The sequence below is a fragment of the Lepisma saccharinum genome, unplaced genomic scaffold (genome assembly GCF_977018435.1).
Source record: "Lepisma saccharinum unplaced genomic scaffold, izLepSacc3.1 HAP1_SCAFFOLD_1010, whole genome shotgun sequence".
NCBI classification, from domain to species: domain Eukaryota; kingdom Metazoa; phylum Arthropoda; class Insecta; order Zygentoma; family Lepismatidae; genus Lepisma; species Lepisma saccharinum.
The window spans coordinates 45,322-58,622 of NW_028143660.1; the positions used below are offsets into that span (position 1 = coordinate 45,322).

Sequence of the window (13,301 nt, forward strand, 5' to 3'; positions counted from 1 at the left end):
AGACCTTGCCAGCTCCTTCTCAGAAATGTGTAGGATAAGCCTTTTACAGGAAATGGTAAGAACACTGGCCTTTGGCTAGAGGCGACGAGAGGCCAAGCGAGGGTTTAAATAGGTGTGCATGAGAGCGACACGAGGTCTTTTTACTTGGAATCATCGGAGAAGCAGGAGCTATTGGTCTGTTTTCTAAACCGATCAGGGTAAGCTATCCTTCGCCCTTATCGCCATTCGCATTGCTCAGTTCATTATAAAACCTAGTCATGAGTCTATGTTAATGATAAGTTAGATATTTGTATCTGGCCCGTTCAGGGCTGTCTCTACCATCAATAGTACTAATCGGGAGGGGCAAGTTACATCCCTATTTAAGATCCCCGCGTTCATGTTGGAACGCTACGGTACCATGAAAATGGAATATATGCCGGAAAATGTTTGAAAATATGAACTTTAGATGTAAAAACAACTAAAATATGTAAAATATGTGCTAAAAGCCAATATATGTAAAAATATGGATAATAAAAACATAATTTTTGGAGCTTGCATACCACGATTCGCAAAGAGAATTGACTTCAGCATTGTATAAAGATTTGTATTTACATATAAATCCGTTCCCTGGTCACATCCTCCGAGTCCTGCTTATCACCATTCATCCCCATCGTCGCGACTAGCGAAAAGTGACAGAAAAGCGACTCAAAATAATCTACTCAATCAATCAACCAAGCTTGAGAATGTGAACGAGAAGAAAGTGCCACAAAATAACGGTCCACCCTCGCAGGTGAACCAGTGCTGGCTGGCTAGGGATATGCAACACCTACTACCCCAGAAACGGTTAGAGTATAGTATATTTAGCAAGGCCACTAACCGTCTCAGCTGCTGGACCAATATAAACAAGGCATCAAAGCCGCGCATGCCAGTAGGAGTCCACATCCATCATCAAAAATTAACAATTTCGTCGTTCCGCGTGCGCTGAAACAAGACTGGTAGAGGGGACTTGGCAGTTGGCCAGGTAGATCAATTATAGGATAGACAGTACCTAAATCGCACCCACATGCCAGAACGGTGGGACCTATCCGTCATTGTAGGGGAGGATGGTATCTTCTGTCGCTCTCCGTAGAGCTCTGAAAAGAAATTAGCATAAAAATAGTCTTCCCCGAACGCGACATTCAAAGGCGAATGGCGTTCATTTCGTCGCCAGTCAGACGAGCCAGCTGACAAGTCAGAAGTGAGTGTTCCTGGTGTGGTGTGTTGCGCGTTTTAACAACTGTTACCGTAAGTCGAAAGCACCATCTCAGCTGCGGTATACTTCCACAGTGGTGCAGCGGTCTGCTTCAGGCAGTTTGGAGGAAGTGAAGGGAGAGGTGGTGAAAAGCACTGGCGTATCCAAGCACGGGTTTAGCGGGACCGAACCCCTCTCGAAATTTTGATAAACGACACTGCTCTGCACTTTCGCGCGAGGTGGACATTTATTTCAATAACGTCGAAATGTGAACTGCTACTGAAACAAACGACAGAGGCAAAACAGAGCATGAATTTCTCCTCATGTTGGAAGTTGAGGCGGTCTGTGAAAAATAAAATGAATAAGTATTTACAGGACAGGACAGGACAGAAATATATATTCCTTATGGAGAGGAAACTTCAAGTTGCGTCTAATAAAATGGACATTTGGACTTTTCCAACCGCAAAGAACAAGTAAAATAATACTCCCATAAGCGTAATGCTAAGTTATAATACTCCCATAAGCGTAATGCTAAGTTATAATACTCCCATAAGGGTAATGACAAGTTATAATCCTCACATAAGCGTAATGCTAAGTTATAATACTCCCATAAGCGTAATGCTACGTTATAATACTCCCATAAGCGTAATGCTAAGTTATAATACTCCCATAAGGGTAATGACAAGTTATAATCCTCACATAAGCGTAATGCTAAGTTATAATACTCCCATAAGCGTAATGCTAAGTTATAATACTCCCATAAGCGTAATGCTAAGTTATAATACTCCCATAAGCGTAATGCTAAGTTATAATACTCACATAAGCGTAATGCTAAGTTATAATACTCCCACAAGCGTAATACTAAGTTATCTCCTCCTAAGACTATCCAGCGCAAAGACCTCTCTTACCTCAGCTCGCCGCGGGGGAAGGTCGGTATGGGAGGTGCAGTTTAGGGTCTTTGCGTCTGGCTCGACACGAACTGTTCCTTATCGAAGGTCCCCCCTCCACCCCCGGAAAAACACATCTGGCTACTGCCCTGGTGAGAAGGAAAAGCATTTACTCTGGAAAATATACCTAGGTAGCTACAAGATAAAGAATAGATACTTCTACTTTTAACTGTCTGAATGTTAGTGGTAATGGTGTTTAATTAGCAATTATTCATTGCCTAAATTTCCCTTTTTGCCGATCTGGGGAATGACTACTGTTCTAGTACGCTAATCACTATCCTCCACTGTGCACTCAGGAAAAGAAATGGAGTAAAAATTCGGACAGAATTTTGTGGGCGAGGTGTATTTTTTACATGTAGACTGTCCGAAAAATAGAGAACTCAACTACAGAATTAATTCCAGGCCTTCGAAACGCGCCCAAACATTTCACCAAATGCCTAGGACGTATTTAGGGGGGTGTCCAGGGGGTCCGGCCCCCCCGAAAGATTTATCATGTATTAAAATTAAATAATGAAAAATTTATTCGTTTAGCAGTTGTTATATAATTTCCTCTGAACTTATTGTAAGACAAGGATTATATTGGAATTAAACGGCTTTGAAGGACACGAAGGACGTATTTCGGGGGTCCGGACCTCCACCCCCGTACCCGAAAGACTCATTAAATATGAAAATTAAATAATGAAAATATACTCGTTTGGCATTTGTTGTATAATTTCCTCGGAACTTATTGGAAAGCAAGGATTTATATTGGAATCATATGGCTTCGAAGGACAGGAAGGACGTATGTATTTAGGGGGGTTCGGGAGTCGGGACCCCCGAAAGACTTACCAGGTACTAAAATTAAGTAATGAAAATATTAGCATTTGTTGCATAATCTATGGTTATTAATTTCCTCTGAACATTTTAGAAGGCAAGGATTATAATGGGATCATACGGCTTTGAATGACAATACAAAGAAGATTTATGTACGCTACTACTCAAAATAATATGCATAAGATATTAATCAGAAACTTACTTTTCTCCAACTACATGTAACATATTTTTTGTTATTCCATAAATATTCAATTATTCATCTATTTGACATTAATTCATTGCCAGGGCACTTGTTTTATGTAAATTATTCCGATCTTAACTACAGGTAAGCTACGTAAAGAATATGCGCTGTTATATCTCTATTCTTATACAGTCTTCTTACCTATTGGTGTAACAATAATATAATATTAATTTATGTATTGTAATTAGTATTAATTTGATTTAATATAATTATTTTAATGTAAACATTATTATTATTATTATTCCTGAGACACTTGGTTCGCCCTCCACCCCCTAAACATATTTCTAGATACGTGTCTGTTGCCTTCCCATTAGTTTGGTGGAAATAAATAACTAGATTAAACAACAAGTATATTTTCATTATTTAATTTAGGTACTTAGTAAGTCTTTCGGGGGGGGGAGTGCGTCCAAGAACCTTGTTTTTTAGTCGAATGGGATACCGCGACAGTCACCACAACCTTTCCAACCTGTTGTGCTCAATGAGTTAAACCTACGCAAGTAGAGGTCGACATTGTCAATGCATTACCTTGCACTTCTTCAACCCACAGTGCGACTTCGGTCCTCCACTTGAAGACCTCCCGTGAGTGCGAAAGAGCCACCGTTTCCTCTTGCAAAAGACCATCCACGTGAGCTGGCCTTGAGAACAAAGGGGAAGTGTATGTGTGTGTGTGAGGAAAGAGCTTCGTGATGGGATACGGAACGACCTAAGCCCGCCCATGGGCGCAGTATTACCGTTCCACGACTTTTCCAAACACGACAGGTACACCTTTAAAACTCCAAGGGTAAAAAAAAAGTAAGGGGGGAGAGAACGTAACATTTGGTCTAAGTCACGTGACTCCACTTTGGATTGGCGCACCCAAAAACCATCGTAGATTCTAATTCCGTGCCAGATCTTTCTTTTTTTTTTTTTTTTAGGGGGATAGGCTTACCAGCGGAGCCGGGCCCCTCGTGGCCGTAAATAAGGTAAGATGGTGCAACGGCACATTGAGTCGAAGGTCCCTCTTCAGGTGAGGTCAAAAGAACAGAGGAAAAAGTAACCCTACCCTTTTCTCAGCAGCCGAGCCCTGCCAGCCCTCCTCATTCCAGGTCTGTAAACTTGCCGTGCTGCTGCAGGATTCATAAATAACAGGATTTTATTAAATTTACGTCCAGCAGTGACAGAGCGGCGAGATAGGCTGCGCGAATTTTCACGTAAACAGGTTATGTTCCCATCGCCCTGGAACGTAGGTGCGTCACGCGTAAGCATAAAGTATGAAGTGATCTCGTGTATTGTATATAGTCTATACATGTTTACCAGCCTCTGTGACGGAGTGGTTAGGGTATCGCCCTAAGACCCTAGGTTCAAATTCCGATAAGACAGGGGTGTGCGTTTCTCCAATCATTTCATCCCTCATCGTCGGGGTCCCGAGTTCGATCCCGGTCGAGGAACATGTAGGTCGGATCCCACATTATAAACTGAAGGTCCGGTTCCGACTAGCCCATCTGTGCATTAGTGGACTTCGATAAAACTTTCATAACTTTCTGAAGAGAATGAATGAGTGAATTGTTGTTTTAAGTCCACTTTATGCACAGCAATCGGGACTGGACCTACAGTTTAAAGTGGGATCCGAACCACTATGTGCCTCAAACGGGTATCGAACCCGGCACCCCTTGATTACAATGCGACAACGCTACCACTGCGGCATCAGGGAGGCCCTATTCTGAAGAGAAAAATGTGTTTGATTACAACAGCACAAATACTATTTTCAAACTAGTTGCAAAACAAAGACTGTTTTACATAGCACAGACCTTTTGTAAACTAACCCATCTTCTTATAGTGCACGAGTTTTTGTTTGGTTCCCGCACAATGAAAGTAGTCCTACAGTTTACCCTTACTGAAAAATATCTCTCTTTTACCCATCACTTCAACAACTCGCACACAATTAGATTCAATCTCTTATTGTTAGGACGGCTTAAACTGTAAAGTGCAATAAAGAAATATATCTCTTTCCGATTACTTTCACTACTTGGTGAAAACAAGCTTCATAATTATCGCCACTTACAGTTCCATGTGGTAAGTAGTAGGTACTACGAGGGTTGTTAGTTACCTTAACCATTTTGACTATATTACGCCACTACTCTACCTCATTAGGTTAATCGCGACGACGAGAATGAATGATGAGATAAAACAGATATCGGACAAGCCCAGTATCGAACCTAGGACTCCTGGTTTCATGGCGCGCTCTGATAATCACCCTGGTTATTTGTAATATCTGGTGAAACTAGCTCACAATTACTCACACACAACGTGGCCGAAAGGTTGCAACAGAAATTGTATATAGTTGGGAGGGTGACGTTAGACCTGGCCTGCGCTTACACATATATAAATCCAGTCTGAATAGAGATACGAAGCGTGTAGCCAAGGGTATATGAAGAGTTTTCCATTGGCGGGGATTTAGGGTAAATTTGGCGCTCGATAACCGATGGGGGGATATAGTGGTTCGGATCCCATTTTAAACTGTAGGTCCAGTCCCGATTAGCCTTACTGTGCATAAAGTGAACTTAAAACACCAAATCAATCAATCAATTGAAACGGGAACTCAAAATTGGCGCAAAAATAGCAACGAATCAAACCTATATTAAAAATTTTAAAGGTATGCTGCAGAAAATTTATGGGGCGAATAAATCACCGTGTGCAACTTACATGATCCTGTAAACCAGGGTGTTATTCCGTCCCACGTCGTAGCCCATCCTTCCAGGAAGTTTGCGAACAGGACAAAAAACATCAAGTGCACCACACCACTACTCGCCCTCCTGGGCAAAAGCACACAGCACCGTACCACTTCCATGCGTAACACTAAAACCACAAACACACACACGGCGCACTGTCAACGCGTAAAGAACAATCACATGGCCGAAAAAAAGAGACTGCGGCTACTTCATATTCGTTCCGTAACTGGGAATTTCCGAAAGCGCTACAGGTGTTCGCATTCCACGACAGGACGCGAAAATCAAAAAATCAACCTCTTCTCTCAGTCGCCGGCAACAGACTGGAGGCTCGCCAGCCGGGCGGGGGGCCAGGTAAGAGACTGCGGAGGGCGGGCCAGCCAGTGCGCTTAATAGTCCAGACGCCATGGTTTTCCCTTTCCCAGAACAAGCATTGGACATAGATTGACCTGCGACAACCTGTGCTTTTTGCCTCTCCTTGGCCACCCTCGCGAAAGGTGTTCTTCAACAATAACACCGCGTTCGGGCGTGAGCGTCATAAACAGCTCAGGAATGCCCCGCGGAACGAACGCATTTTGAAGTTTCGGGGGGTGGAAGGGATGAAGCCACGGTTGCGGCACCCTGACGGAGCATTTTTTAAAACATATAAGTACATTTTTTCTGTTTTTCTTATCTTACGACGCTTTCCGGCCTCTAGACTAATCGCTACTATGAGGATGAATGATGGTGGACATTTATTGAAAATAACGTCGAAATGTGAACTACTACTGAAAGAAACGACAGAAGCAAAAGAGGGCATGAATTTCTTCTCCGCATGTTGTAAGTGGAAGCTGATTTTTAAGTTGATTATTAAACCAGATACGATCTGCGAAAAATATGCTAAATAAGTGTTTACACAGGATCCAATATATTCCTTACAGCGAGACAACTTCAACTTTAAATAACGTCTAAACATTTCGACTTTTCCAGCAAATGAAATCTTCAGCCAGTTCTATTTCCGTTCATATGTTTTTCTACGCCATCGGAAGTTTGATATTCCCAGAAGAACAAATAAAATAATGCTCCTATAAGCGTAATGCTGTTTTCTCCTCCTCCTACAACCATCCAGCTCTCATGCCGCTCTTTTCCCAGCTCGGGCCGAGAGACGTGGGTGGGGATAAAAATTCTATTTTTGCCTTTTCCGTCGAAAGCCATGGAGGGTCACATGAACCGCTGAACCAATCGGCTTGGTCCAGTTGCCGTGGTGAGGTAAAATTCTCATAGTATTCTGCGTTGTCAATTTTTTCGTCTCGAGTTGTTTTCGGAACAGGTGGCACCCTCTCAACAGGCTAATCACGGCGAAACCTTATGGTTGTCGCCGCCTAGCAAGCGAATGGGTCTCCGATTCACAGTTTTGTACCTGAAATGCGAGCGAAGGGCGCACGTTGACAGCAAAAGGTGTGTACGACTGGACAAAAGTCAGACGTGCAGTAACACCGCTCCCCCCCCCCCCCCCATGAAACTCCCACAACTGGAGACGAAAAGTCTGAGTTTCCTGAATTTTATTCTTTGGCCGGTCGGACATTGCAGTTTAACATGGGATCCGAACCACTACGTGGCTTCACTGGATATTGTAACCCGGGACACTAAAATGGAAAGAAATACAAGAAAAATATACAGGAGAAAAGACTGAATCTAACGTCAGTGCATCCATAGCCTTCATTGAAGGTATGTACCATCCCAGAATTTGCCTTGACTTACTGAGGAAAAACACAGACAATTTTAAGTGAAGACGGCTTGTCCAGGATTTGTAGCTGCGACCAGAAAATGAGATTACAATTTTAACTGCATGGGAGTACTACAGATCTGAACGATACAGAGTAGAAATTCAGCCATTGTGCCCATAGGAATTTTTACAACCCAATATACCATTAACGAAGTGGCCAATGATGTCGTAAATCGTGTTTTGCGGTTTGGGATGGGGTACGTGCTGGATTCTGATAATGACCATTCTCATCTGATGCGGGCGAACTGCCCTACACCCTGCATTAATCATTGTTACAGGTGTACGCTCTTAAAGCTGGAATGATGACTTGGCCTAACTTGAAAAGCGCCTGTTAAAAGATTACAGTGTCTGGGCCTTGTCTTTATAGGTAGAACTCAATCCAACAATTCCATAAGAGTTAATTTGGAAATAATGTAAATTGCAACTGTCCCCAGTATGGAGCAGTTTGTTGCAATAATTAAATTAAATAACTTTTCAAATGTCACTTAACACATGAGTATATTAATCAATCTTTTACAGTCACCTAGTAACGAATATTAAAAAAAATAACATCAACATTGAATAAAGTAGTACAATATAATTTTCTTCTTTCTTTTCAGATTAAAACATAACCAAATAACAAAATATAATTGCAAAAATTGTCTTTGAATTAAAGAACTGTTGCAAAATCTCACACTCTGTTATATGAGAATTCCTGAGAATATGGTGGAATTCCAAATTAGGTGTGAGAATTCAAGCTGGCTTGAGCTAGCAGAAGAAACTTCCAGTAGCTTGTTATCTCAGTCAGGTGGAGATATACACTATGATGTGTTAAAGTTTGATGATGTCTCCAAATTGCATTTTTAAACGTTCATAGAAGAATGTTATAGGTAATGTATGCACTGTGAACTAATTAATGAGTGCCAAACGTATATTCCATTCTATCCAATCAACATACGTAGTTTATGTGGAAATGGAACTACCTGGATTTATGAATCTGGGAAGGGGTAACGTTACAACTTTACATGTTCTTCCCATTCAGAACGGATACGGTAAAACGAAAATGAACCTATTATTTTTTCTATTTTTAGTAGACACGATAATCTCAGTCGAACTCACTCTCTAAAGGGAAAATCAACTTTACCAAATTTTATGGTGAAGAGGAAGCAGTTAAAAATATCCCAATAAGAACAAAATCTATTGCAGTCAACGCGTTCTGAAAAATACAACTTTGAACATGTGTGCTTATCGCTAACTTAACCTTTTGTTTCCCTGTCCTCTCTCTCTCTCTTGCCCTTTACTCTCTGTTTTCCTTTAATCTTCCTTTCACTGTCTACTCTACCTCTCTTTCTTTCCTTATCTATACCTCTCTGTTTCCTTACTGTCTCTACCTTCCTCTCTTTTCATTTCACTGTCTCTACTCTGCATCCATTTCTATCCTTATCTCTACCTCTCTGTTTCTTCCCTGTCTCAACCTTCCTCTCATTTCCTTTCACTGTCTCTACTCTACATCCATTTTTTTCCTTATTTCTACCTCTCTGTTTCTTCCCTGTCTCTACCTTCCTTTCTTTTCCTTTCACTGTCCCTACTCTACCTCCCTTTCTTTCCTTATCTATACCTCTCTGTTTCTTTCCTCCCTCTCTCGCTTTCCCTGTCTCCACTTTCCTTTCTTTGCCTTGTCTCTATCTCCCTCTTTTTCCCCTGTCTGTACCTCTCTCTCTTTCTTTCCTTGTTAATACACTCTTTCTCTTTCTGCCCTATCTATACCTCTTTCTTTCTTTCCCCATCCATACCGCTCTTTTTCTCTCTCCCTCATTGGTGTGTTTTCTCCCCTTCCGTTTGCATAATTCTACCTTCGAATCTATCACTCTCTCCTCCTAGTTATATATCCCCCCTCTCTCTGTTTCCCTTCCTCCCTGCCTATATTTCTCTCCAGTGTAGTTTTTGAAAATTTTCCAATGGTGGAAGTTCCAGTAACTAATCTGGAAGTATTCCATTCCACAAAATTATGTATCTAGAGTCGTTTTCACGTTCAGAAGACACAACGGCGCTTATGGCGAAACCGCACAGTGTTGCCAATACAGCGCTAGCTCATGTCGCCGGGAAATGATGACCTTCCTTCACAATGAAGGTGTTACATATTTTGTATATATAATGATAATTATATGTAATTATTAATATTAATATTATACTGTGAACGTTACAGTTACCCTTTTTACTATGATCCATTGCGATCACTACACACGCGAGTGTAAAGCACGAATATGACACTTCAGAAATCACTTAAAAAAGTAAAAATCACTGAGAGCTCACACAACTGAAAACACTTTTTCGGGAGAGGGAAAAAGTCTAAACAGTCTCTCACTCAAGTAAGGGGAACCTGGCACATGGGTTAAATTCAAGTTGCAACCCAAACAAACAAATGAGTTATGGCCCACGTGAACTGATAAGACGTGAATGACTCAAGCAAGGCATGTCATATTTCTATCTTGAAGCCCCATATTTTGTCACGTGTTGGAAAGCCTTTCAAAGGTTAATATGGTGTCTATGAATTTATGTGTAGGTTGGAAACTGAAAGGTGATCTTCATAATTGTCAATTATTAAATTTAAGTAATTTCAATTCTATTATAACAAACTGCATGTAGTTCATATTTTTACTGGATGGAAATAAAATAACAACTCGAAAATTTGGTGGTGATAGCCGGAATGCTGCGGTGAGTCGGCTCAAGATGGCCAGACAACGTCTCCTTACTTCGCGCGCGGTTCGGGTTAAAAAGAAACTCCAAATGCATGGAAGTAATATTTCTGAGAACCTTTGAGTGGTTATAAAAAATAATTTCATTATTTTCTCCACAACTTTGTCGCTGGAAGTTTTTACTTCGAATTACAGAACAAAAAATGGCCAGCGACGACATTTTCTACTGCACGAATATAAAAAATCTCCACATACTTTATTTGAATATTTTTTAATGCAAATATGCTTTAAAGTATTGATAAATTCTGAGTACCACCATCACCTATGACAATTAAAAAACAGTGTCAATTTTTTAATAATGAATGCTTCAATTTTACGGCATGTTTCAACGTTAGGAATGAAAACAATGTAATAATTGTGTTTTCACGAAAAATTTGCGTTTTTAATTTATCTAAAATTATGTAAGGAAGTTACCAGTTTTTTGTGTGCACCATCGTATTCTCTACAAAATTTCCTGCAAAACTGCAGTTACCGATTTTACTTAAGCTAAATTTGTAAATCCAGAAATTTCACAACAGCGCTCGTATTTCCCATAAGAAAAGCATTGCCCATAAGAGCCCATTGTGTATTCTGAACGTGAAAACGACTTTTTTTTCTAGTCCTTTCCTAAAGCCGAAAATAAGCAACCAGAGCATCTTTCTCCCGTTCTGTCCCCTTTTCTCTACTTTCTCTCGGTTTGTCGATGCCTTGGTATGTACGGTACTCTTATACCGCCTCTCCACTTCTTCCCCTCTCCGGCTGTTTCCGTGTTCATTTCCCTCAGCATTATATTGAGCTCCAACCATCCTCTTTCTTTCATATCATGCAAATGAACTGGTTTCGTAACATTAGTAAATTAGTTGCAATAATTCAAGCCTGTTGAGTATTGCGTAATATGAACAATGCAACATTTGAAGAGTCACTGTATTGCTAAATTGGTACGGAGGCCATGGTAATAAGTGAGGCTGAGAGATAGGGTGACCATACGTCCCGTTTTGACCGGGACAGTCCCGTTTCAGAGCCGTGTCCCGGTCGTCCCGTCCATATTATTAAAAAAACACTATTTGTCCCGTTTTATAAAAGTCTAGGCGTTATCTTGAAAACCAAGTCTAAATTTGAGAGACTTTGACACAAACTCAAAAGATAAATCTATAGTTATGTGTCTGATCTGTAGGATAAGGTTTTCGGGGAGATTTATAAACGCGGTTTATGAAGAATAAAGCTGCCTTCAAGATTGGTTCTTCTGCTAAATACTTCTGATTGATCTTGAGTTGGTCTTTTCAGTACACTTTATGCACAGTAAGGCTAATCGGGACTGGACCTACAGTTTAAAGTGGGATCCGAACCACATGTGCCTCCACTCAACTTTAGCGTAGGACAAACATCAAAGGTTGATCAGAAAGGACGAGAAATCGAGATTATAATCATTAATAAGTTTTCACAACGGGAGATCGTATTTCATTTATTGTTTATGATGTATCATTTATGTGATCCATCCTATCATAAATGATGATAATATGTTAATAACAACAATAATTTTATAATTAGACTTCACCGATTTTTCAGGAAGGGGGGGAGGGGGGTAAATGTACACTGTGATCTCCTTGGTATGTCCCGTTTTTGGGTCAAAATATTATGGTCACCCTATAGCGACATAAACGAAACACAATACCACGTCGATTGATAAACTCTTGTGCTTGAATTTCTGATTGCAGTATTATTAAGATAATTTATTTCGAAGCAAATCGAAATGTAAAGCCACTGCCCTTCCAGCTGAAGAAATGCGCGAAAGATTGAGAATCGCAGTTGTATGGGATTTTATGAAAGTAAGGATCCTATGCCCTGTTGTCAAAAATGGTCGAAATCAATGTTGTTTCGCACACAAGAGTGGCGGAGTGATTAGCACAGCGCGCTACGACGTCAGGGGTCCCAGATTCGAATCCCGGCCTGGAGGTTCATTGTGAGTGTCCCTTCATCAACTTCAACTTCATCGTGTCATCGCTCATCCTCATTGTCGCGATTAGCCAAAAGTGGTAGGAAAGCGACACTAAATTATTAAAATCAAATGAAGTTTGTACCAAGTCACATTTAACATGTCAGTGATTTGTGGACGATCAGGATGCAGCTTATTAAATTTATCAGATACTTTTTATCGGTCAAATAATAAATCGTATGGTTCCTGTCTTATGGAACACCCTGTACAATGGGATTGTCTTGAATTCTTTTTTGCAATAATGAAAATGGAACTTTCCTTTCTCCAGGTATAGTTCCAAGAAACGAAAACATTCGTGACAACTATGAAACGTGCTCGTATACTCCTCACCACCTGTATTTCGCTTTTGCATGCAGGCAGAACTCCTGTTCGCTGGTGGGCAGGCACAAAGCCCAGCCGCCGGGCTGCAGCGAGAGTTAAAAGATCACGCAAGCGGAGCTCAACTTCCACATCATTGCCGATCGTAATGGCGGTCACCTGCTGACTGCGATGCCAGAGTTTTATGGCCTCTTGCGAAAGAGGGCGCGGTCACCTTGGCGCGCAGAATCAACAGACCACATGTTACGTACGTATCCCTCAGTTTCCTTTCTCATCCGCCTGTCCAAGGAGTTTCGCATGGGGAATTACGACTTCCTTTGGCGGTCTGCCATATTTTCATACGTGTAAGTCTTTTTAAGGGAAAGCTAAAGCAATTAGAACAGGGGTATAGCCCCCATTTAACCGTTTTCCGCAGGCTCGGGAAGGTATCAACACAGGCGAAACCCTCGTATAACCACCAGCAATAAAAACGCAATAAAAGTGCTGAAATACTCGCTTCTTAGCATGGACGTTATGTGGGTTGCCTAAATCTACGGCGATGGTTAAAATTCAATGAAATACACATAACATCCATGCGAGGAAGCTAGTATCTCAG

At 41.1% G+C, this 13,301-nt stretch overlaps 1 protein-coding gene across 1 annotated transcript in view; it reads right to left on the reverse strand.

Annotated features, from left to right (window-relative positions):
• LOC145983467 (laminin subunit gamma-1-like) overlaps nt 1-6,222 on the reverse strand; it is a gene marked incomplete at its 3' end in the record, with an annotated part of 50,430 nt that extends 44,208 nt beyond the window's left edge. The window contains exon 1 of the mRNA XM_083116573.1: nt 5,894-6,222. Coding sequence (XP_082972699.1) covers nt 5,894-6,038 — 145 coding nt within the window. The remainder of the gene's footprint in view (nt 1-5,893) is intronic.
• Between the last annotated feature and the right edge of the window lie 7,079 nt (nt 6,223-13,301).